The sequence below is a fragment of the Athene noctua genome, chromosome 8 (genome assembly GCF_965140245.1).
Source record: "Athene noctua chromosome 8, bAthNoc1.hap1.1, whole genome shotgun sequence".
Classification (NCBI taxonomy): domain Eukaryota; kingdom Metazoa; phylum Chordata; class Aves; order Strigiformes; family Strigidae; genus Athene; species Athene noctua.
The window spans coordinates 27,834,621-27,857,784 of NC_134044.1; the positions used below are offsets into that span (position 1 = coordinate 27,834,621).

Genomic DNA, 23,164 nt, shown 5'->3' on the forward strand with positions numbered 1-23,164 from the left:
AATGTGTTGCAACGAGATATCCAAGTCTCAAAAGGCTCCCGTGAGGCAGTGAGATGCTCGCAGGGTCTCACTTACACCCACAGCTTAAAAATGGTGCTTGAATATTTCCCTTTAAAATTTCCAGACAAACAAGCTATCTTAAGGTCACACCAAGAAACCTGTTAACTGCCCTAGATATACTCTTTAAGAAAAAAAACAGTCCCCGTAAAATTGATCAAATAAATCAAGTTAAGGTTAAAAACATCGACTTAGGATGAACTAGGATCTCAAGGATCCAGTAGATTTGCTGTCCTAGCTGGTGCTATTGCAGATTAATATAAGATGCACCCACGAACGTTTCAGGCTGCTGATCAGCAGACTGGGAGTTGCAATACATTTGATTATGCAAAGCACTACCTAATACATTTTTCTGTGTCTCCCCCAACATCTTTGCAAGCTGCTGCAAAGCAGCAAGAGATGGGCTCAGGCTGAGCTGGGGCTCTAAAACCAGAAACACTGACTTTTAGTTTTCTCCCCAGTGCCTGTAGAAATCCTGCTGGGTCTGAGCTCGTTCTGACAAGGTACAGGATTTTTCTGTACCCACGTTATAGCAAAAGGGCTCAAATCCTGATTTTCCTGCTGCATTACAGTTTGCAACACTATCTGTAAGGTGGCGAGCCAGATGGGCAGTGACACTCGCAGGCATTCAGACTGGGTATTATTTAAAGGACCTGTCTCCCAAACTGAGTTTCTATGGAGGTGGTTAAAGGAAAAAATAATAATAAAAAAAAAGAGACCAGCCAGCGTGAAAGCAGAGCTCAGCCTGAACGCGTCCGATTTGCAGCGTACTCACATTCATCTTCCACTCCGGGCTCCTCTTTCAAGCCATTTTGTGAGAGATCCCAGCACTTGTCGGGCCAGGCAGAGCCCCACACCGCCTGCCTACAGCTCCGCTCCCTCCTTCCCCTGCCTGCCGGTGGCCATTCCTCCGGGACTCGCCAGTTGAGTTCAAAAATAGACTTTTAATTCATTTGTCATCAAAGATTCCGGCTTAACTCTTCCCAGCAGCTGTCATGTCCCACCGAAGGAGCTGTGGTGCCAATCGCTTCCAATATAATCTCCTCTCCGAACGACTAGACGGTGCTTGAACTCGTCTTAACCCCCTGGATGGATGGAGATCTCTCCGCAACGCCGGGAGAATACGATGCTGCTCTTTCCAAAAGCCTTCCCTTTTACATGCCTCGACCTTGCAAGGGAAATCCTGTCTCATTTGAATTATTCATAATGCTCTCTGTTCTGCCAGCTCCAGCGCACATTTTCAATCATTAATATGTCATGACTTTTTATCCTTTTGGACTTTTTTTTCCTGCTACACGACTCGCCGCTTTCAAAATAACCCAATCGTGGCTATGTTAATTAGCATTCAGCTGATTTACTAAATAAAAAAAATGACTCCATCCTAATGCACGCCCTTCCTGGTGGGAAATACCACTTGAACAGCTCCGGGAATAGGGATAGCGCCGGCTGGTTCTAGCTAAAGCAGTGCAAACCATGTTTGGAGCTCACACTTTTGGCAGTATTTCCCAGCTTGCAAGCCTGTCTGGTGACGGAAGGCAGGGTAGGCTTCCAGCATCATGAGAAAAAAACCCGAGGAAGGTAACCATGCTGTGAACTCTATAGAAGAGCTTCTTTTCATCCTTTTGAAGTAACGCTGATGGCAAATGGTGGTATTCTTGATGAAGGTGGCCGGGCTGGGCTCTGCTCCCCGCGGTGCTGCCTTAGTGGGTGCATTCCCCCGGCTCCCACCAGGATCTGGCCCCGGAGCTTTGCCCAGTGATGCTGTTTATGGTGATCTCGGACCTGTCCTGGAGTCTGGAAATGAATTAAATTTCCTGGAGGATCCTCATCCCTTCTGCACAGAGCCCAGCCGGAACCCCGGGTGCCTGAAGCTTCACCACAGCGGCCGAGCCCCCCGCTCCCCTCCGGTCCACTCTCTCCCCCGGACAACACTTATTAATTGAAAGTCGGATGGAACAATTAGCCTGTCGCTGGGAGGCTAATGCTTCTCTCAGCTCCTGCTGCTTGACTCAAGGTTGGAAGAGCTGAAATTTCTCTCCTGTTATCTGAAGAGCGAAATGACATTTCAGCAGCAGGGAACTCCTGCCAATAAAATCGCAGCCTGAACTCATTGCTTTCATTATCCCTTAAATTATTTTCTGTACTTGATATGGGCTTATTGCTGAATCTGGGCTGTGTATATGGAAGGAGAAGGGTGAAGGGCACCTGGCTGCTGCCCCAACCCCAGCCCCAGGCACCCCCAGCCTGAGATGCACAGGCTGCTGCACCTCCAATCTAGCTGAAATAGGAAGACATATAACTCACTAATTTCAACAAAATTCCCTTGTTTATGGATTTTACATAGGAACCCAAACTGGTTTTATAAACGGAAACGCAGCGGGAACCTGAACCGTTTCGCATCACAGCGCCCAGGACAGATGGACACTCTCATCCCTACAGCCTCTTGCCCCACAAACAGCTTTGTGGAGCTTTTCTACGCTCCCAATTCATTGCGACCATGTTTTATTTTCTAGCTAATGACCAGCCAAGAGCTGAGGGTGTGCAGGCAGAGGCAGCAGCACGGTGGGAGCCGGGGGGGTGGCCGGGCGAGCACCCACCCTCCCTGCAGCACCGTGCCTGACCTTTCACCCCAACTCTTTGTGCCAATACTGGCATTTCACATTTTATTTAAGCTACACAAGCACTGTCTGCCTGCTCCAGCTTGTAATTATGTGACAAATTACTGCACATTTCCCAACAGCTGAATTACTGGTTTTGGTTTTTTTTGTGTTTTTTTTTTTTTTTCTCTTCCTGCAAAGAAGTGAACATTGTAAATATTTACCCTTACTTCTACTAAGGCTGAAAGTGTGAAGCTGCACTTTAGGACAGACTGTCCTTTGCTTGAGCAGGAGACGACTCTGGGATCCGAAACTGTGGGAAACTATTTCTCAGAGTTTAGTGGGACTCTTGAAATCACTGGTTGTGAACCCGAGGTAATTTCTAACCAGCATGGCTGGGAGCTGCACCCTAATTCTCCTGAAGGGATTAAAGGCTGGATGTGCGCCTTGGGCACATACAAACAGCAAAGCTTGCTCCCCCTGCTGAAGTGTTTTAAACTTGAGTCCTCCATCTAAATCCGAGTGGCAGTTGCGCCAGCTTATTGCTGTCTCTCTAGCACTGGCTCTACTAAGATATTACATATTTCAGTATTTTCTAGCATGCAATTAATACCTTTCACCAAATGCTCCCAACAAATTACAGTGACCTACGCATAAAGGAGTAGCAAGGTCCTTCCCTGGATGGTGGTGAGGGGAGGCAGGATGGGGGCACAAACCAGAGACTCCGTGCCTGGAGCTGCTGGGCAGAGCTGCTGGGTCGCTTAATCCCCCCTTTCCAATGCAGGATTAGGACTTTCTCTAACAGGTTTCTGCTATTTCCTTAAGAGACTGGAGCACAAACAAATACATCTCTGCAGCTCAGAAGTTTTTCTTGATGCCGGTGCTGTCATCCCATGCCCACCCTTTGAATACATCTCAGCAAGCGCTCAGGTTCCCCAAAATAATCCCTCTGAAGCCAGTACGAGCACGTTGCCTTCCTTGCTGCCTGTGCAGAACACAAAGCCCGTGCTGCCTGCCAGTGCATCTCAGTGCCTAAAGCAAGGAGAGAGGGATGGGCTGGGCAAGGGTCGCAGGCAGCAGAGCTGTAGCTGGGGGAAGAAACTGTACAAAAGTCCAGCCTGGCTCTGGTATGCTTCCCCCTCCGAGTTAGGTGCCCCCCACCAGAGATGATGAGCACCCTTCATCTCTCCCAGCCTGGTGCTGGCTGCAGCACCTCTTACTGGGTCCCAAATACTGCATCCTCCTCCCCTGGGATGCTGCGGGCTCCTGAGCTAATCTCATAACGAAAATAACATACAACTGCCTTGTATGAAATTATTTTCATAACCTGAGTCCCGAAGAAACTACCGAGCATGGTCGGGGAAATGCCACACAGGAGAACGGAGGCAGCATTTCCCTCCTGTAACCATGCGGTTCTGTGGAGTGGAGCAGCCAGGTGCTAAGAGGACGTCCTGTAGACTGGGGGCTCAAGGTAATGAATAATAAAAAAAAATAAAAGCAATCAAGAAATAATCGCATGGATTCAGCAGCGTGAAGCCCTCTGGACCCCTCCTTTCCCCCCTGGGTGCTGGGGGAATCTCCCATGTCTTCTGGGCTCCATGTAGCAGAGCTTGCAAACCCAAATGCTGCTGTGCTCAGGTTATAAGCCTATTTTGGTTTATAACTAAAGGAAAAAAAAAGAAAAAGAAAAAAACAAGTAAACATTTCGCCTCTTGTTAAGATTTCTAACAAAGCAAGGAAGCCTGAGTTTTTTACTTTGGTGCATCTCTGAAATGCAGCTCCTCCATGGAGAGACTTTCTACATCTCCTTCCCCCGGCAGCTGCAGGGCTCTGCCTGTGCTTTTCGGGGCTGCTCCTGCCTCTGCAGCCGTGGGACGAGGCACTTGAGGCAGGCGCAGGAGCCCGGCTCCTTTGTGTACCGCTGCTTCACCCTTGTGTTGTTGGATTTGCATTTGAAGATGCTATTAACCACCAGGGTAACGAGGAGCCTGCGTAAAATTTGGAATAGCGAAAGAGGATGAAAGTAACCCAAAGAAAGGCTGTGAATGTGCTGATTACGCCTGGCTGGGAAACGCTGAGTCTGGGGCTGATGCCGCTTCCCGGGAGCGAGGCAGTGCTGTACCAACACAATTCCCCATCAGCAAAACGTTCAGGTGGGGAGATATTTTAGGGCTGGGAGAGCTGCAACTCGGGCAAGACGCATGGGGGAAAAGCCAACTGCATTCTTTTCCTGAGCACCAGCACATGTCTAGGGCTGGAGAGGTGCAAGGACACGGGGAACGGGGCATGGGAGGAGTGGAAATCTCTTCAGAGAGCTAGAGGCCAGCGTGGGATAACGTATGGTCACTTCTGCGGCGCTGATGCAATCGTTTCACCCCAAGGCTCCTGTCTTAAAGCCAGCAGAGAGGGTTAGATGCTGGGGTGCTGTGCCCCTCTCCCCACCATCTCACCCAGGACATTCCCCTCCCTGGGCCCCAGAGCAGCCCTTCTTATTTCTCTTCCTTCTTTGGGCCAACCCAACACAAGCCCAGACACCCCCATCTCCCCTCACCCCGTGGTCCCAGCACCTGGTGGTCCTGACTCTCACCCATCGCTAACACTTCAGAGAAAGACAAATTAAAAAAAAAAAATCTAGTTGTCATCTAGAAGACACTCGGGCAATACTTTTGGCCTGTCCTCCGCAAGAAGCTGCTCGTCTCTGCAACGTAGCAGCTGGGTGGTTACTGCCTCTCACCATCTCCGTGCCAAAGGGGAGATGGGTTTCCTGAGGTTAGCTTGAAGGACACAGAGCCACGTGCAGACCATCCGCTCCACAGAGACTTTCTAGCTCCTGTGCCGTCCATCCCTCCCCTTTCATGTGCAGAAGGGGAGCAGAAAGGATGGCAGGAGGCAGCAGAAGGGTGTGGGCTGCTGAGCCATCAGCAGGACCAGGCACTGTGGGGTCCGGGACCACGTACACCCGCACCTACCACTGCGTGAACACGGACAACAGAAACCTAAACCCCATCACTGTTCAGGGGAGGATGGCTGAAGGAAACCTGCATCATATTTCAGTTTTCTTTAATCAAAGGGCTGCACTAAGTCGACCTGGCATAAATTGATAGCTCAGAGGACATGCCCTGAAGTAATCTGCATGCATATTTCATCCAGTCACCTTTAAAACTGCTGAGCTGGCAGTGCTGGCCTGGCCAAGGGGGCACCCACATTTTGGGCCCCTTTGCTGTGAGGACCAGCGCCCGTGGCATCCCCTGAGCCACAGGAGAAAGGCGGCACAGCACAGGTGTATCTCAGGGGACATTGCCTGTGTGATGACCGCAAGGCAGCCTGGCTGCTGGGATTGTGTTTCCCCCAGGGGCATTTTACGGCGTTATCCCCAGAGCTACAGAAACCTTCTGTTAGAGAATTACAACTTGGCCCAATTTACAACACTAAGTCACCCCGAAATAAGTCACGTTTTTTGCTAGAAACCATTTGAATTGCTGTCATCCCCACCCAAACGAGGGGACGTTGGCTGTTTTCCCCTTCCCGCAGCACAACCAAGTTCAAGGCAGGTGGGTGAGGCTGCAGCATCCCCAGCTCCCGTCCCAGTGCAAGGACCCGGGAACCAGCAAGTCTGTATGGCAGCACCTGCCCCAGGGCTTCCACCAGCAGCCACTCCCAACAGAGCCTCTCCAGGTCCCACCAGGCAGAGCAGACCTCGCTGTTCCGTCCCAAGTGCCCCCTGAAAGAGCTTCTCAGCCTTTAACCTCCCTCATGCTTAAGGGAAGGGGGGACAGAAGACACACAAAAACTCAGCTCTTGCTGCCTTCCCAGCCTCTCTCTGTCACACGTGGTATTGGCAAGAACGAGCAGCTACTTAAGTTCACAGGTTTCACACAGTTCCTTCTGTTTTAATTAAATCCCACTGTCATTTTTATTTACTTAAAATCTTGCCTTCTCAGTCTGCTCGCTCAGCTCATGTTGTAACTATATAATTAGCATCAGTCATTATGCAGCTCCCCAGAGTTTTCAAAGTTGGCAGTTTTTTTTTTTTCCCCCCTCATCCATTTTAGGCTTTTAGAGTCCAGTAATAATAATTTTGTGATTAAAAATATATCATTTGCTCAGAATGTTTAGTTCAGCATGGCTATCTCCTCGCACAACCCTGGGCTCAACATTTTCTAGGTTGGTGGTGGAGAGCATGTTCCTTCCACACCTCTGTCTCTCAGACATTCAGTGGTTAACTCCGCTGTATACTTTTATTGCCATGTTTTATTTCATTATTGCAAGTGTATTATGAAATTTAATTGGCAGGTAGGTAGTAGAGCAGATTAAAATGCATTAACATTTATTGCAAGCTCTGTTTATATGCTTCGATTTATTTCTGCTTGACTGTGGTTCACAGTAGCATGTTGTTTTTAGCACGGCAGCCTTTTAAATATGCCACTATAACGGTGCTTTGTTTATTCCCCTGATGTATATTTGAAAGACAGATTTACTTAACAGGCCTGATCTAAAATAAAACCCGCTGAATTCCAAGAAACATGGGTAGGTTTAGGGCCAGGTCCCTTATGGACAGGTTTGGAGTTTTATGATGAGGTTACGCAAGCTGGTATCCCACACAGCCACGATGCACTTGGGACTGCCCAGGTTTAACTAACCCAGTCCTATAACTCTGGGTGGGAGCAGCTCCCATGCCTGGGAAATTCAAGGGCAACCTGGACGGTGACAAACTGAGGTGTTCGCAGAGAGGCCCATCATCGTGCTCTGCACCCTGCAGGCAGCAACCAGCAGAAGGAAGAAGGAAGGAGAGAAGCGACACGTTTCCATCCAAAAACCTGCCAGGAAGGAGCTAAAACCCCAGCTCCTGCCCTCCGAGAGGAGCCGATGCCCACGTGGAACAGCCTGCAGCAGGGGCAGCAGGCAGCACGCCATCTGCTCGAGCCCTGCACATGTGTATTTAAGCAGATGTGAAACGGCACAAACCAGACGCCGCTCCCAGTAGGAACAGGCGTAAGCACCAGCACAGCGCTGGGCAGAGCCTTCTTCCCCACCCAGGGTGCCCGTTGCTCACTTACACCCAGGGCACCCATCGCTCACACCCTTCCTCTGCCTCCTGGCCTGTGCCTGGTTTCATACGATGGTTTTCCTGTGGCAATGGAGCCTGTCGGAGGTTTCTAGCTTCAGTTTAACACCACATCCCAAGATGCTCGGTGAAAAGCTCCTCAAAAGACAGATCAATTATTTGCTCAAGTTATTAGCTGGCGATAATGGCTTGTTATGAAAACTAATATTAAGGCATTTTAAAAAAATGCTTTGACCTGATAGAGTAACGGCTCCTTTATAAATCCTCTCTGTGGTTCATTAACCTGATAGATGGTGCCAGTCGCTATGCATGCAGAATTGTGCGTTGTTTGAAGCGGGCTGCTCAGCCTGCAAAGCTTCTCGTGCTGCCTCCTCCTCCTCTTCCTCCATTAGTGCTGCCTTGGTTGGCCAGTAGTGGGCATGGCCCCCTGGTACCACCAAGTGCCTTTTGGTGCTTGTCCCATTCACTGACCCCCAGCCCATGAAACAACGGAGACTGCGATAAAGCGATTCCAGAAGAGTACAGTGTCAGCATAACTATTCAGGCCGTAACAGCTCAATCATTCATTTTAATTAAGCTCCAGGATGTTGATAGACAGCAGTCACCTCTGAAAGATGGGTATCGCTTCATAACCCCTCTTTCAAATTGCCTTCCCCGAGGTTACACTCAAAGAGATCAGACTAATTCCTCCAGCATAAAATATTTTAGGAATCCATTCAAACCTTGACATGCCAGGCTGAGATTAATGGAAAATTTGATTTTAAATGTCTTCTCAGAAAGAAATACAATCGTATGAAACAGCGTTTCTTCTTCCAAGAAAGTGAAAAAGCCAAAGTGACTGTGTGGCAGACCCCAGACCAGAGCTGCAGGCTGGACGTGCCCCAGGGCCACCCCCGGGCTGGGAGGACACTGTCTAGGCTGGAGCATCAAAAAAAAAAATCAGTATTTAAACTAGTCTATGCAGGATGCGGTGCAGTTTTGTCTGTCTTCACCATGTCATATCAAGGAATCACACCAGAAAAGCCAGAGCAGCTCCCGGTAAAATACCAGCCCTGCAGGGACTTGGGTGGCAAGTGGAGCTGGAATGAATGAAACCCATAAAACCCTCTACTTGGTGTTGATGAATTAACTACACTACTCTTGAATCTAGCTTTAAAATTTGTGCCACAGCTTAGTACCACTCATCGGTAAGGCCAAGAAGTGAAGATATTGATGTGAATATACACACGGAAACACATTTTATAGGGTGTAATCCATAGCGAGGATACACCCCCACTGTGCCTTGAACCTCCGCACCCTGCCTGGCCGCCTGCAGCAAACGGGGAGGCTCTGAAAGCCTTGCTGGGCAATAATCAACATTTTAGGTCAAAACCTCTGCCTGTAATGCTCCTTTAGAGCAAGCACGAGGGGTGGCGTGGAGTGGACCCAGCGTCAGAAGAAGCCAGGCTGTGGTAGCAGGAGGAGGGGAAAGCACGGGTCAGGCAGCGATGCTGGTGCTGTGGTGGGGAACCCAGGCCCTGAGTTACACTCATCCCGTTTATTTTTGTGTTATCTCCATTTCAACCTCTGCCAGAGGGCAGGAGACTATGGCACGGTAACCACTCCCTGCGAGAGGAGGGATGCTCCGAGTACTCAGACTAAAACACTGCTTCTGTTTACTGATAAAGATGAAGCCAGGCTTTCCCCTCAACCAGCAATAAAAACCAATCCCAACCTAATGTAAATCTTCTACGAGCAAAAACCCACCTGCCTATCTGAGGGCAAGTGAAGTGCTGACAGCATCTGGGGACGCTGAATATAAATGGGCTGGGGTTAAACGTTTCCAGAACTTGGGAGATTTAACTTATAAAGCCATGTTTTATTTCTCTGAGCTATTCTCAAGCTGGTTTCAAAACGTATGTGTCACTTCATTTTCATGTCTTTGTATTGCATTGGGCTTTGAAATATCGTCTTTGCTGGCTGAAGCTGAGCTTACAGTAAGCCATCCAATATCAAGCCATTCAGAATTAATCCCAAGAACTCCCAGCTAATATTTTCTTCATCAAAAGAGATCATTGGAGAAAGATCCTAATAAGCCTTTGTCCTTTGTAACAGTATTAGGATGTAAAAGTATTAAACAGCAATTATGTGTTATCTGGTATGTAAATGGCTATAATTTGAATTTATGAATAAAGTAGACTTGTGATGTGGCTGAAGCTCATGGCCCACTCAATTGTGCAGGTATTAGAGAGCTGGGGCTCACGTGGGATTTATCACAGGCAGTTCAAATGTTTGCATCACAGCAGGGACTGCTTTTACACGTTACATTTTTCAGGATCCCTGAGGGTTCCTGGGGGATGGACAGGGCTGGTGCTCCCCTACGAGACCTCTCAGCGGGTCTCTACTCTCTCTGCTGCTGCCAGCTATGCCCCAGCAGCCTTGTGGTGCACGAGCTATAAAAATAAATAGGAAAACTGGCTCTCAAAGGCAAAATTGCCTTTTTAATACATTGCAGTCAAAATTTCTAAGGAGCTTTCTATGATCATGGCTTTCTCTTTTTCCACAGCCCGTGTGGGGTTTGATTTGTGTTCACACAGTGTTGACACCAAGGTACTTCTCCATTATGCTACAATCTGGCTGAGCAAAAAGAGGAAAAACTAAACCAATGAGAAACAACAAAAAAGCCCAAAGCCACGTAGTTCAGTGATGGTGAGCAGCAGCCCAGGCCTGACTCACCCCTCTCCTGCACAACCCAAACCAGCCCAGGCATGGCACAGGTCATCCTCCACACCACCCTGCTTCTGGCACTATAAATCATCTGAGAAAAAAAAAAAAAAAGGGAAATATTTCTAGCAATGAGCAAATCTCAGAAAGTTCAGAAATGGGGATTAAGTTAAAAGCACCAGTGCTGGGCTGAGTCTGCACATCAACCTCTCTCCCCATCTCCATAGGCTCCGTAGACAGCAGCTGTGGGGGGCAGGAAAGGGTCTCCCCTTTTCCAAGCCAACCCACTATTAAAGTGTCCACAGATGAATTCACTTCTGATCCCTAACACCCCGCTACCTGCTGCCTTTTTACATTTTCAGTTGTCACGATCTGCTTCCTCCTTAACGAAGCTTGGAAAGCTTACCCCCATCAGGGGGAAATATTCTCTTAGATAATGGTAACCCTATTCTGAACGCTAAAATCCTCTTTCTTAATGGACTAAAAGGAAGCTTTTAAAGTTTCAACCACAGATGTTAGAATATTCTGCTCCCTTACAGGAAATTCAGGCTGACACTTGGAGAGAGAGGATCCCCGGGAGAGGTGTCCTCAGTGCCCTGCTTCATGGTCTATGTAAAATACGTTAGCTGAGCATCTGGGAACTGTGTACAAACCATTACCTGCAAGCCTCCTTCAGGAGAAAAAGGTTATATTAAAAGATAATTTACTCTGCATTATATTTTGCCGTTGCTGAGGGATGTGCTAAAACCTCAGGGGATTCCTTCCGGGAAGGGATACAAGGCAAGAAATTCCTTAAAGGTTTTAAAAAAGGTGGGGGAAATGTCATTCAAGAGAGATTGAAAATTTTTCATTTTCATGGATCAAAATACATCCCAATCAAAGAAAAAATAATCTACACTGAAGAAAACAAAACACAGAATTTGGCATTCTAGGTCCATCTGCTGTTGAAAATATGGAAATATCATGAAAATATACTGGCTGCAAACTGTCTCCAGCATGACCAGCTAGCAGAAAGCATCACCGAGAAAAGCAAGAGTGAAAACCATACTGAAAGAGTACAATCAACAATAAAAAAATGGGGTGAAAGGGTCTTAAAAAGCTAAAAAAGAAAAAATCAATGTGGGGTGGCAACAGTACAGTAGATAAGCAGTAGGAGAGAGAAGCCCCCAAAATAAAATAAGAAAAGATAAAGGGAAGAAATTGGATCAGCAGAAAAAAAGGGCTGGGAAAGGTCCATGCGGTAGCAGAGTGAGCAGAAAAAACACACCAACAGGGTATAAAAAAAAAAAAAAGGAGTTATTTCACAGCTGGGCAGTTGAGGGTCCAGGGGACACGTGTACCAGGGGCAGGATCAGAGCAAGAGCTGCGGGATGCTGGGTTACTGCCTCACCCTCTCTGCCCGTCTCTGAGGCCTCTCTCTAAGCCCTGTAACACCACTTGGAGAAAGATATTAAAGAGGAAGTTAGTCCATTAATTATTAAATAGTGGGGGAAAATTAAAAATTGAAAGAAATGTTAGATAATTTAAAAAAATAAAATAGAGCTGTGCTGCAGAGGGGGATGCTGGGTTCTGAAAAAGCAGGAAGAGACACTTCAGGTCGGTAAATAATTAATATTGCATTTAATTTATTCATATTTCTTTACTAATGTTCCAGAGAGAAAAGAAGGGCTTAAAGAAAGGGGCTGGGTAACGAGTCACGAGGAGAGGGGAGGGAAGGTGGGGAGTCAGGGGGAGCCCAGCAAAGATCTGCCTACCAGTGGCACAACTGCTTTTTTTCTCTCCTGCACTGCCAGCGTTACAAGAGAGATGTTTCACCACAGGTTTTTGACATCAAAAGTGTACTTTGATCTCCATTTATATCAACAAGGTGTCGAGAAGTCAGCCCTGTTAAAAGCCATCGCTAATTCAGCTATTCCTTTCACGAAAGGGGACAGGAGATGCGCCTCTCGCGGTGTCTCAGGCACGACCATGAGCCATTCCCACACCCCTGCTCCGGGCTCATGGGTTTGGACCATCACAGAGAAAATGATGATGAAGATCTGGGGGCTCTTGCTATTTTGGAGGAGGCACGGGAGCACAGCAGGTTACAAGTGGGTCCCCAGCACGGCGATGGGGCACCCCCAGTGCTGCTGCTGCCAGTGGGCACCATTACCCCAAGGACACTGCCCAGGTACTTGGGTTGTTTTTTTTTCAGTAATTAAAAGGGTGTTAATTAACCTTGGGTATTACTTGCTGGTCATCTGAAGGAGCTCTCATGCCCGGCCCCCTCCATGCATGAGGTCTCAAGCAAGCTCTTTGTCAGCACCAACCCCCCTGCACCAAGGGATGAGATCCAGTGGGGTGGCACAAGTTCTGGCCTCCTGCTCCCGTGCCCGAAGGGGTGTGCTGGTGGCCACCCTTCCCCTCCCAGGATTTATCTTCAGTCAAAACCAAGGAAAGAGCCACCACCGACCATCAATTTCTGATTTTCTCCCTGAACTTTGTCCAACTGTCTAAACTGAGTTTGGGGAGTAAAGGATTTTCCTCAGACACGCATAATCAGCATAATCAGCAAAGCCCTGTCTTTTGGCCCCCTAATTTGCAATGTGATATGACGGCACTTTTTGGCAATAACTAAAGTGATCTATAGTCATGAGGATATAGTCCCCGAATAGAGGGGAGATTTATGGCTCTGGCTATAACAGATATTTTACTCCTCAGCAGCAATAAAGGCATGGCTGAAAGCTCTACAAAATCAAAATAAATGCAGAGAATGAGGAAGCTTGTCAGGTAATAAAGGAAGTTCTTTAAATCAACGGGGAATTTAAGGGAAAGGTGACTGGAGTTTTGGAGCAAGTGTGGCACGAGCCCAATAGCGCTGTGTAATTACTTCCAGCAATGCCAACTTTCACCCTGTCTGTGGTTAATGCTACGTCTATTTTAGAAGAGGTTTAAGCTTAATTAAGTTTTATAGATTATATTACACAGTTTTGCAGATCCTTTATTTACTCCACAATAAACAAATACCAACTACTAAATGATGCATGTTGGGTGAACACCTGAGTATCACAAGGGCCTGGACCAAAAGCTGCTTCTGTAAAAAAATCCCACGTTTCGGTTACAATCAAACAAGGGAGGGCTGATGCCTTGGGAATGATCTTTCCTTTGCTGGCTCCATCCATGTGGAGCCTCTCTGGGCCAACTCACCAAGGGTTGGGAGCTCCTCATGGCCAACGGACACATCAGGGAAAACCACCAGTGGTGCCAGTTCATCGGCTCTGGCATTGGCAGCACCAGGAACCTTGATACCAGTTGGCTGCCACCCATAGATGCTATTTTCAACATCACCCTGCCCGACATTGCTGGGAGAAGTGTAACTGGTGCAGCCCTAGAAACGGCGCTGGCAACTGGTGGGTTGTCTCATCCCTTGGATGGTGTAAGTGGTTGAAAAGCAAATGCAAGGCACGTGCTTGCGTAGCTCTCCCCATCCTACCCTTGAAGCGCCTTGGCATCACCGTCAGGACGCACACGTATCTCTGGCTGAACAAATTAATGATATTAGGCATGTCTGTGGTACAGAAATATCTGCCATTCTTTTTGAATTTGCATTTTCCTCTCCATCTTTGCCACAGCTACAACACGAAATAAGAACTAGGGAAGGCAACAAGTCATCTCACAGCTTCTGTACAGACTTAGGAGCCCTGACAAGCATTTGAAGGCCTGAGGTGAGTCGGCAAGAAAAAGATAAGAAACCAAATGTATTCACCAAAATGAGAGAAAACAACAGAGAAATAAAATGTACTAAACTCCTAAACTAACCTTGCCTATCACCTAGTAATGACGGTGTTCTTACTAGTATCCTTAATGCAAACGTTAATGACTGGTCTAAGCCTGTTCCTACCTGCCTAAACCTAAAGGGAGAGAAATGCCAGCCTTGGTGTCAAACCAGCCATTTCCCACCTGCTAAAGAAAACGGTCCAGAATAGATCTCACAGCAAAATTTCTAATTTCTCTTGATAAGCTGAATACTAGAAAAATATATATGTATTAATATATCAGAAAGTGATGAAACTCAAACTATGCTTATGATAATTTGTCCCTCTGAGTATAAATTTAAACCTTTTGCTCATTTGTTGAGCCTCAATCACAGGCAAAATGCAAACTTTTACACTGCCCTCCAGTGACTTCTTAGTGTCCTTCCCTAGAAAAAGCAGGTGCTGGTATATAAGTTATACCTAAAACACCATTATTATATATTAGAGTAGATATGATATATTCTTGTGTTTTGGGGAAGTGCAAATTGGCTATCATCCATGAAGTACCAAATCACTAGCATTAAATTCTTTGTCATAATATAGAAAAGACTGTTTGAACCTCTTATAATGATGTTTTGCTCTGGCAGCATGTCAGAAAATGAACAACTATGTTGGAGCTGGTTTCATAAAGCCTCTGGGTTGGGCAGCCAGCGGCACTGGGACTCGGTAGCCCCCCACTCCACCCTCCATCCCCCTGGGGTACCTCGGCCAGATAAGTCAGTGCAGTGCAAAAGTTGCAACAAAACCCAGTGTGTCTGACTCACGGCAGCTCAAGCAGCTTGTGATACTCTATCTTGTCAGTGATACACAAGCTAATTAGTCCCTTAAGGGACCGTGACAAAAAGGTAATTTTTCCTACCTGTTAATTTAGCATCACCTGGCTGCTTGGTGCCACCCTAAATAAATGGGTTGGAGCCTTCCTGTCAGCAGCGACTGACATCAAACAGAGCTGAGCTCCCTGATATACCCTCCAACAAAATCTGTGTCAGCTTCCCGCAAGAGTTGAAGCCCTGCTTAGCTCTTGAGCCACACGGGACAGCCCAAGGGGAGTTGGGACCCACCGGCTCCCTGCCAGCCCCTGGCATGGGGCTGTGACCCAGAGAGGAGCTCCTGGGTTTGGGCTGTGCCTCTCTGGTACACCTTCCAGGCGGTGGGTGCTCCCTCACCCTGGGGGGGGGGGCAGCCTGTCCTCCCCAGCCCACAGGTGGGCACAAGCAGTGTGCCAGGGCATAGCCTTCCTTGTCCGGGCTTGGAGAGCACCATGGAAAGAGGAGTGGCAACCTCTACACCTGCCCACTTTGTTACAGGGTTTGTATGTGCAACGGATCAAGCGGATGTTGAAGTAAAACCATGGGTTTGTGCCCTTCTACAAATGCAAAGGTAGACTATAAAAACAGGTGGGTGGGGTTTTTTTTTAGCTTAAAAACATGCAAACAAGCAGGAATGATCTTTCATGTGCCAGCAGAGCCCAGAGTCAGCAAACAGACCTCTTACAGAAATAGTACTGAGGCCATCTTGGGGCCAACTACTTCAATCAAGACCTGGGCTCCCACCCCAGGCAATGCTGGAGCCACATCTTCTCCCTCCAGCCACCCCATGGTCCCTCCCAGCTCCTGAGTATATCCCATGGGAGCACAGGTTTGATCAGGTTTGCCAAACCGTTTGTATAAAAAAAACATTCGAAGTAATTTAAAGTGTTTGCTTTGGAACTGAGATTCATAAAACATCCATAAACTTGTCCTCAGAAATAACATCAACGCTTCGATCCTGGGATCAACCTTCATTTCCAAATTGCCGTGTGTTCTGCTCAGGATGGGGCGTTCCCCTGCTCCCTCCGCACAGATAATGAGTTCCCAGGCAGTATTTTATCAAAGAAACATGTCAGGGCCTTTCTGTTATTGCTTCTTGTTTTGCAGCGTTACTGTTAGTTATTAAAGCAAAGCGTGTATTTCTTTTTCCCCTTGACAGGAACCACTGAGGGCTGTCGGTAACGGGAGCCAGGGTAGGAACAGCTGGCGCACGTTTAATGGTGCATTGTTGCGTTGTTAACACAAAGCTGTTACATGCCTTGATAAACACATAACGGGCCTCATGAAATTAAAAGAAAATTAAAATGCAAATATTTACACAAGATATATTTCACACCCGCCCCCCCCTTTTTTATTTTTTTAAACACTCATTCACCTGCATCGCAGGTGTAAGACAGCGGCTCATGTGATCTACCACAGCTTGCAGGGTTGTGATGGTCGTGCTACCAGCTCGTGGTTGGGCACGGTGGATGGGAGATAAAGGGACACCTGTACAGTCCTACTGAACCATTGCTTGATTATCAATTAAGCACCCAGATGTAACGAGGGAGGACTCCTTATGGCAAGGGTGCTGCTCATCCCAGCGCCGTTACAGCCAGAGCTCGTGGCTCGGTGCTTGGGCAGCGCAGAGAGGGCTGAAATGGGTTGCCCCCAATTAGCAGGCAAGGCAAGAAAGGTGAAATTCATAATACAGATTCTTCCAAGTAAAGTAAATTACACTCCAGTTGTCTTTGTGCAGATGGCTCCTTCATTAAATTGACACTAACTGCATCAGCTTGGGCCCTGCTTGACGTGCATGAGGTAGGAATAAATCTTGGGAAGGGCCAGTCCCAGACAGGCAAGTCCAAGGTCTTGGGGAAAGATGGGAGTAATAATATTTGGGGATGTCTTCAGTCCTACAGCACATGGTTTGTGGGGACACCTAACCTGCAGGACTATTTAAGGAAAAAACCAGCACTGAGTCTATTTAACTCAGAGTTAAATAAGGGACAGGAACGTGGCTCCTGGAGATCTGCACGGTTACTATAACTGTTGTCACTGCCTTTGGGAATATTAACTGAAATGGGGAGAGAGGAGAGGAGAGGAGGGATTTTTAGGAGCTGTTTCCACTTTCTGATGGGCACTTGCCAAACCATTAGAGCCCAGGGAATCACAAGAAACAGTTTCCACCAGCGTTTGTTCAAGTGCATAAGCTTCAACTAAGGATATAGCTCCGACTGTGTTTGTGTTTAATTGGTGGTTTAATTGCTGATTTTTAAAAATTTTTGTGATAGCACAGCTGTAAAATAGGGCAAACAGGCCCATCTGGGCACACGAGCAAGTCCCAGGACAGACTGTTTGGAGCCACCTCCCTTTTGGTAAGCAGAAAGCATCTCAAATGGATAATGCAAACACCTTAATTCTCTAACCAGGATAAAATCTGATGTTTTAAACTAATACTGGGAGACTAATTTGTCTAGACCAGAACTATATTGCTATCCAGGGACAGAGGTTGCTCCATGGGTACGTTCATAGGGCAAGACCCCAAGAGCCCCCACAGGAAAGCGGCAGCAGACAGAGCCCTACTCTGTGTTCCCACAGTAATTCCTGATATAATCAAGTGTGGAGTTGTTAAATGCACCATCGCTTCTTTGTCAATGCCATATATTCAGTGCAATAAATTGTGGCTTCCACACTGTTGGTGTGTGTTACAGTAGCTCCCAGGCAGAGCTTCCAAACACGTCTCTTTTCTACGCTACCAGCAAGAGTCGATAAAAGGAGCCACTTGATGGGAGGTGGAACAAACCCAGAGCTGTGAGAAGCTGTGGTCGACACACCCCCATCCACGGCAGTGCCAGGAGAGCCACCAGCAGCTCTGCCCATGCCCGGCTGTGATCACCCATCTCAGGGATTTCATCAATGAAAAAATCCCGACCTTTCATTCCCGACAAAACCTGGGCCTGGCCTGAATTAATCTTGCTAAAGCAGTTGTTCTGACAGGACAGATTTTCCCCTTGTCTCAAATCAAAGAGAGCTTCTAGTATTAATATTTCTGATTATATGTAAGTTATATGTTATGGCTCCACAGGTTTTCCTCTGAAGAAGAATCCCTCATTTGTCTGCACAGCAACATGGATAATCTCCCTTGATCCACGGCAGCATGCGGGTAGGTCACTGAAATGATAATGTTTAATAATTTGTCCCCAGAGGTAAATGATTTGGGTTTTGTACTCCTCATCGCTTGAATCCAGAGTGAATTACTGTAATACCACACACAGTTTTTTGCTATTAAGCTTTGATATTTAGAGCTGATAACTGCTAACTCCGTCTAAATCTCCTCTGAAGTCACCCTTTGATAAGGAGGACAAGGTTCATTCTGGCTGCACCCCTCCCTGTCCCACTGCAGATAGCATTTACCAGCTCCTCTGCCCAAATTTTGAGAGCAAGGATGAGGCTCGGCAGCAGGAGGACATCCAGCTGCCTCCTGTCCCCATCCCGTCTCATGGCCACTTCACCTCCAGCATCCCACGGCACTGCTGCGTGCTGCTTGCTTTCTCTCAAAAGCCTAGCTTGCCCAAGAACTATTCCACCATCAACTTACCCTACTGTAGCTCCATACTAACCCACAAAACCCATTTGCACAGGGGTAAGGTTAGTATTGCTTAGTAAGCCACAGCATTCTAACATCCTTCTGCACACTTGAGAGTTATTTCCGTGGGAACAGGGACAGGCAGAGAGCCTGCCTGGAAAGGCAGCATCCCCCAGGACCGGGCTGCCCAGCCCAACCATGACCGTGGTACCGAAACGCTCCATCCACTGCAAGGGTGACCACGAGCTGGATCCGGACAGAGGAAACCACCAGCTGGAGTTTTAATGAGCACAGTTCACTTTCTACCCTTAAACACAAATCTGTTCTAACCTTCTTCCCTGGCGATCAAACTAAAACCCATTCAAAGCAACAAGCAGACACAGACTTCTATTGCTGAGCACACAGAGATAAAAAAAAAGAAAAAGGATGAAAGCCCTTAGAAGATTCATCTTTTGCATTTGAAATGTGGACATGAGCCAGCATATTTTTTTTTCCCCTGCTCCACTCAGTAACGGGTGAAACAAACCATCAGGCTTTTTGCTGGGGAGATGCCCGGGACTGCCCAGCAGCCTGCTGCGGTGCTCCCCAGTCAGCACAGCTTACGGAGCACATGGAAATAAGCATTTTATCTTTGCTTTTTCAAGACAGAGTTTGGAAATGGTATCTATTGAGGTCTCTCTCTCTCTCTGGTCTTTGGGAAGCTGCAAAGCCTGTTTAAACTTGTTAGTCACAGTAGTACTTGACAGAATATTGCACGGTCTTTACTGTCAGTTGTACGCAACAGAGTGCCAGGAGGAACGTGGCAGCGAGGGATGTGACAGTAATCACTGACTTGGTTAAAACCCACCCAAACCAAAGCCCACGTCCTTCTCCTCTCTCTCCCCTACTAATACCGAGGTGGATGCCTCGTCACTTGGCTTCCATTGCACACAACTTGCTCACACTTCCTCCATTTCAGCTTTTATCTTTATGAACGAAGGTGGTTTTTTTTTCAAATTACAGTTCCCATCCTGCTTTATATTACAGCCGGCAGATGAATCCAGACTGATCTAAAACGATTAGGTTTCAGCATAACTGTACAACTCCTACAGAACATTATCTGACCATGAGGGTCAGGAGGGAAACAGCAGTACGGTGGCCATTTGGTTTACAATTGCTCTGTTGTCTGAAATCACTGAAAGTACAAAATGAAATCTGAAAGACGCGGATTTTTAAACTGGCTATTTATAAGTTCATTTAAATATAATTGGTTATTTAAAGTTTATGCTCCTTTCCTTACCACCACGAGTCAATAGAGATGTAAGGAGAGAACAGAGTGCCTTCCTGCCAAACTTCCTTGGTATCTATAATTTTTCCCTCTATATGAATTCCTGAGGTGTGTTTTAGGAAGCCACCTCAGTTCTAGAAAGCAGTGCAGGGCTTCCTTTCAAAACCTTACCCCTGCAGGATCCCCCCCAAGATGCACAGGTATCTCCATACGCTAAATCTTTCCTAACGACTTCCATGCTATCCCTTCCATAGGCAAATTGCAAAGAAGATATATTGGGCTTAATTGTCTATCTTTCCTTAAAAACACACATTACTAAACATGCCTACTTGCAACTTAATTGCAAGAAGAAAGGAAAAGCAAACAACCAAGAAACACACCTCATTTAAAAATAAATTGTAGATTATAAGAGAAAGTCTCATATATACAACACTTAAAATTTTGGTATGTAGATGACTATAAAGTATCGCATTAATCCCCTCGTGTGAGGTGTATATCCTGTTAACTAGGTCTAGCAGACTGTTTTAATTAAAGTCTAACTTCAGTGAGCAGGAAATCATTTTTCCTCATAAGATGATAATTAACAGGTATTAAAACTGCAGAGAGGGAGGGAATCCATGTTAAGCCATACCTATGAGGAAGACAAACTGAATTCACCTTCTTTATGACATTTATTCTTCTTGCTGCTACGAGGTAGGTCAGTGCAATTAGGTCTGTTCGCAAGAAATTCTTTGAGTCATTTGTTTTTTTGCTGAAGTTTTGAAAAGAACTAACAGCTCCGGTCGTGTGGCTGTCGGAGACACCACATGTAGTTCTGCTAAGGCCAGAGCTCATTTTCTCAATGACATCTTCCATGGTGTCATTTTGCCCTTTCCTCAGACTGACGTAACTCAAAATTAATGGATTCCTTTTGCCTGAACATGAAGGACATTGTCTTGATTTTTTGCCTCCCTTCTTTGCAGCACCTACAGGATGAAGAAAAAAAAAAAAAAAAAAAAGCCTAATTGCATTAGGCTGTCTGAAACTTTTCCCTGCTAGCAAAGCTCCCAGCAAGATGGCATTATCATGGCACGATTTTGTGTTGTAAGCAGCTAATTCAGGTCCTTGGGACTAATTTTTCAGGGTGCCAGTGACCAGATTTACACACTGATTTTTGCCATAGCTCTGGGAGCTCAGAGCTTGGGAATTCAAGCCATCCATCCCCTGTTGCACAGCAGCCGTGGATGCTGCACATGAATGTGTGTGGAGCACAAAGCACCTCAGCGAGAGTACAGAACAAGGCATGGACCAAGGGATATATATGAAAAGAGGAATGGGCAGAGGAAGACATTCTACAGCCAGGAAGATTTTGAGTCCTGTGTGCCATGAACTACAGTGGCTGGCTTCAGAAAGGCAAAAGCTTTGTGTGGAGCTCTGACTAGTGCTCCTGCTTCATGGCCATCCTTTAGCCTGCTCAGCCACCTGCCTGGGGAGCAGGGATAAAAATCCAACTCCGACAGCTCTAACCATCGTCACCTTTCTGCAAGAGCTGCACTGGAGCGCTCCTGGAAGGGAAGAGAGTTACAAGCTGCATCTGCTCAGTCCTGTGCGATCCTACATCGTGCCTCCCTTGGGCTGTTTGTCAGCAACACCCCCAGCTTTGGGGAAGCCACAGGTTCCAGGCAGCCGTGAGCCGTGGCCAGTGCCAAGGCAGCGGTGGCTAGTGGAGATGAGCCACCTCTATATGGTTTGGATGAGTTTCGAGCGGGATGAGCTTCAAGCTGCCTGCCTGAACAGTTTTGAAAGGAAGAACAATGCATCCATAAGACTGTCTTGGTTACGTGTTTGTGGGGTGCAGGGGGTGTCTTTACTGTACCACAGTTCTCACTTTCTCACCGAGTGAGGGAGACAATTGATGTCCCCTGCGGGAGCCATCACCGCTGCTGCCTCCCACCCACGTCTGGTCTCCTGGGCAAGCTCTGGGCAAGCGCCTGGAGAAGAACAGCATGCTGGCAAAGCAGGAGCCCCCGAGACTCATATTATTTCTAGCTTGCAGCTAATGAGTACATGAAAAACCATTCAAGTCATGAAAAGGCCATTTAGGCTGGTAATAACCTATATCCCTGTTGAGCAGGACCTGGCTACGGATGCTCAGGCAAGATCCATGCTGCAAAGGAAAATTCTTTATGGAGTTTCTAGGTTATTAACATAACAGAAAAACTCAGTTATCTAAGCAGCATATAGCTGTGCGATTTTTCTGCTACTGATGCATGTCTTATTAAATCCTCTCACACCATTTTCTGAGCACAGCTTTTTTTTTTTTTTTCCCCCCAGCGATCAAAACAGAGCAACTGTAAAAAACGCTGCTTCGCAATAACCAGTTACCGACAAAAATAATGTTTAAATGTATAGTGACTTCATACAGGCATAGACTTTGTACAGGCAAAATATGTTCAGTTTGAGCCTGGAGGAGTACTGAATATTTAGAGGCAGTAAAATACTGATCCTAGAGCTAATTTATTCTACAACCTATCTTGTATTTATCAGGGTACTTAATCAGAAAGAAACAACTGGTTTTAGACGACGTATGTCTAATCAAGGAGATTATAATCTAGTATGATAATATTATCACATTGTAAAATACAAAGAAATAGCTACTATAAAGGCATATTCCCTCGTGTCCTAATGTTACAACAATCTATTATTCAGTTTAGTCAAACAGATATATTTAGTTTGCTGGTGAACTCAGGTGATCAGTGAGCTCAATTCAACTATACAAAGCAGAGTCAGCAAATGCATTAATTTGCATTTTTAAGGTAACATCACTCAGCAGCACTGACAAAGCAAACCTACGGCTTTATTCATGAATCTTGGATAACTATTAACTGTAAGCTGTCATACCGTGCTCAGGTATGGATGGTGCTACCCATGCTCGCTGTCTTGTGTAGCTGCTGGAATGGACAGGGGTGGGGTAGGAATGATGGTGGGTCCAGCTGAAAAACACCCCGGGGGTAGGGGAGAGCTTCAAGTCTACCCCAGCGGGGATTTCTCATGATGGTAAAGGCAGAACCAGCCGTGAGGCGTTGCTCAGGGAGGTGACCATCTGCCGTCGAGCTGATTTCTGAGGCTGAAATCAACTGTGCAAAAGAAACACTTGCCAAATCAACTGGCTGTCCCCAAACCTGTGGCACGGGTCTGCCCCCCCCCCCGCTGGCTCTGACAGGGGAGGTGAGGGACAGGGATGTCCCCCCTCCTTTACCCAGGGAGCAGAGGGATGCCGGGGGCACCCCACCAGCCACCCCCAGGGCCAGAGGGGATGGGGCAC

The 23,164-nt window shown here is 46.9% G+C and overlaps 1 protein-coding gene across 2 annotated transcripts in view; it reads right to left on the reverse strand.

The window, feature by feature from the left end:
• Positions 1 to 23,164, reverse strand: part of SCHIP1 (schwannomin interacting protein 1) — a 181,502-nt gene that overhangs the window by 56,733 nt on the left and 101,605 nt on the right. Inside the window, exon 1 of one of the 2 annotated variants that reach the window (XM_074912692.1) lies at positions 833 to 1,310. The exons of the other annotated variant lie outside the window; for it this stretch is intronic. Coding sequence (XP_074768793.1) covers positions 833 to 838 — 6 coding nt within the window. The 5' untranslated portion in view covers positions 839 to 1,310. Of the gene's footprint in view, positions 1 to 832; positions 1,311 to 23,164 lie in introns of those variants that run through there. 2 annotated transcript variants of the gene reach the window in all.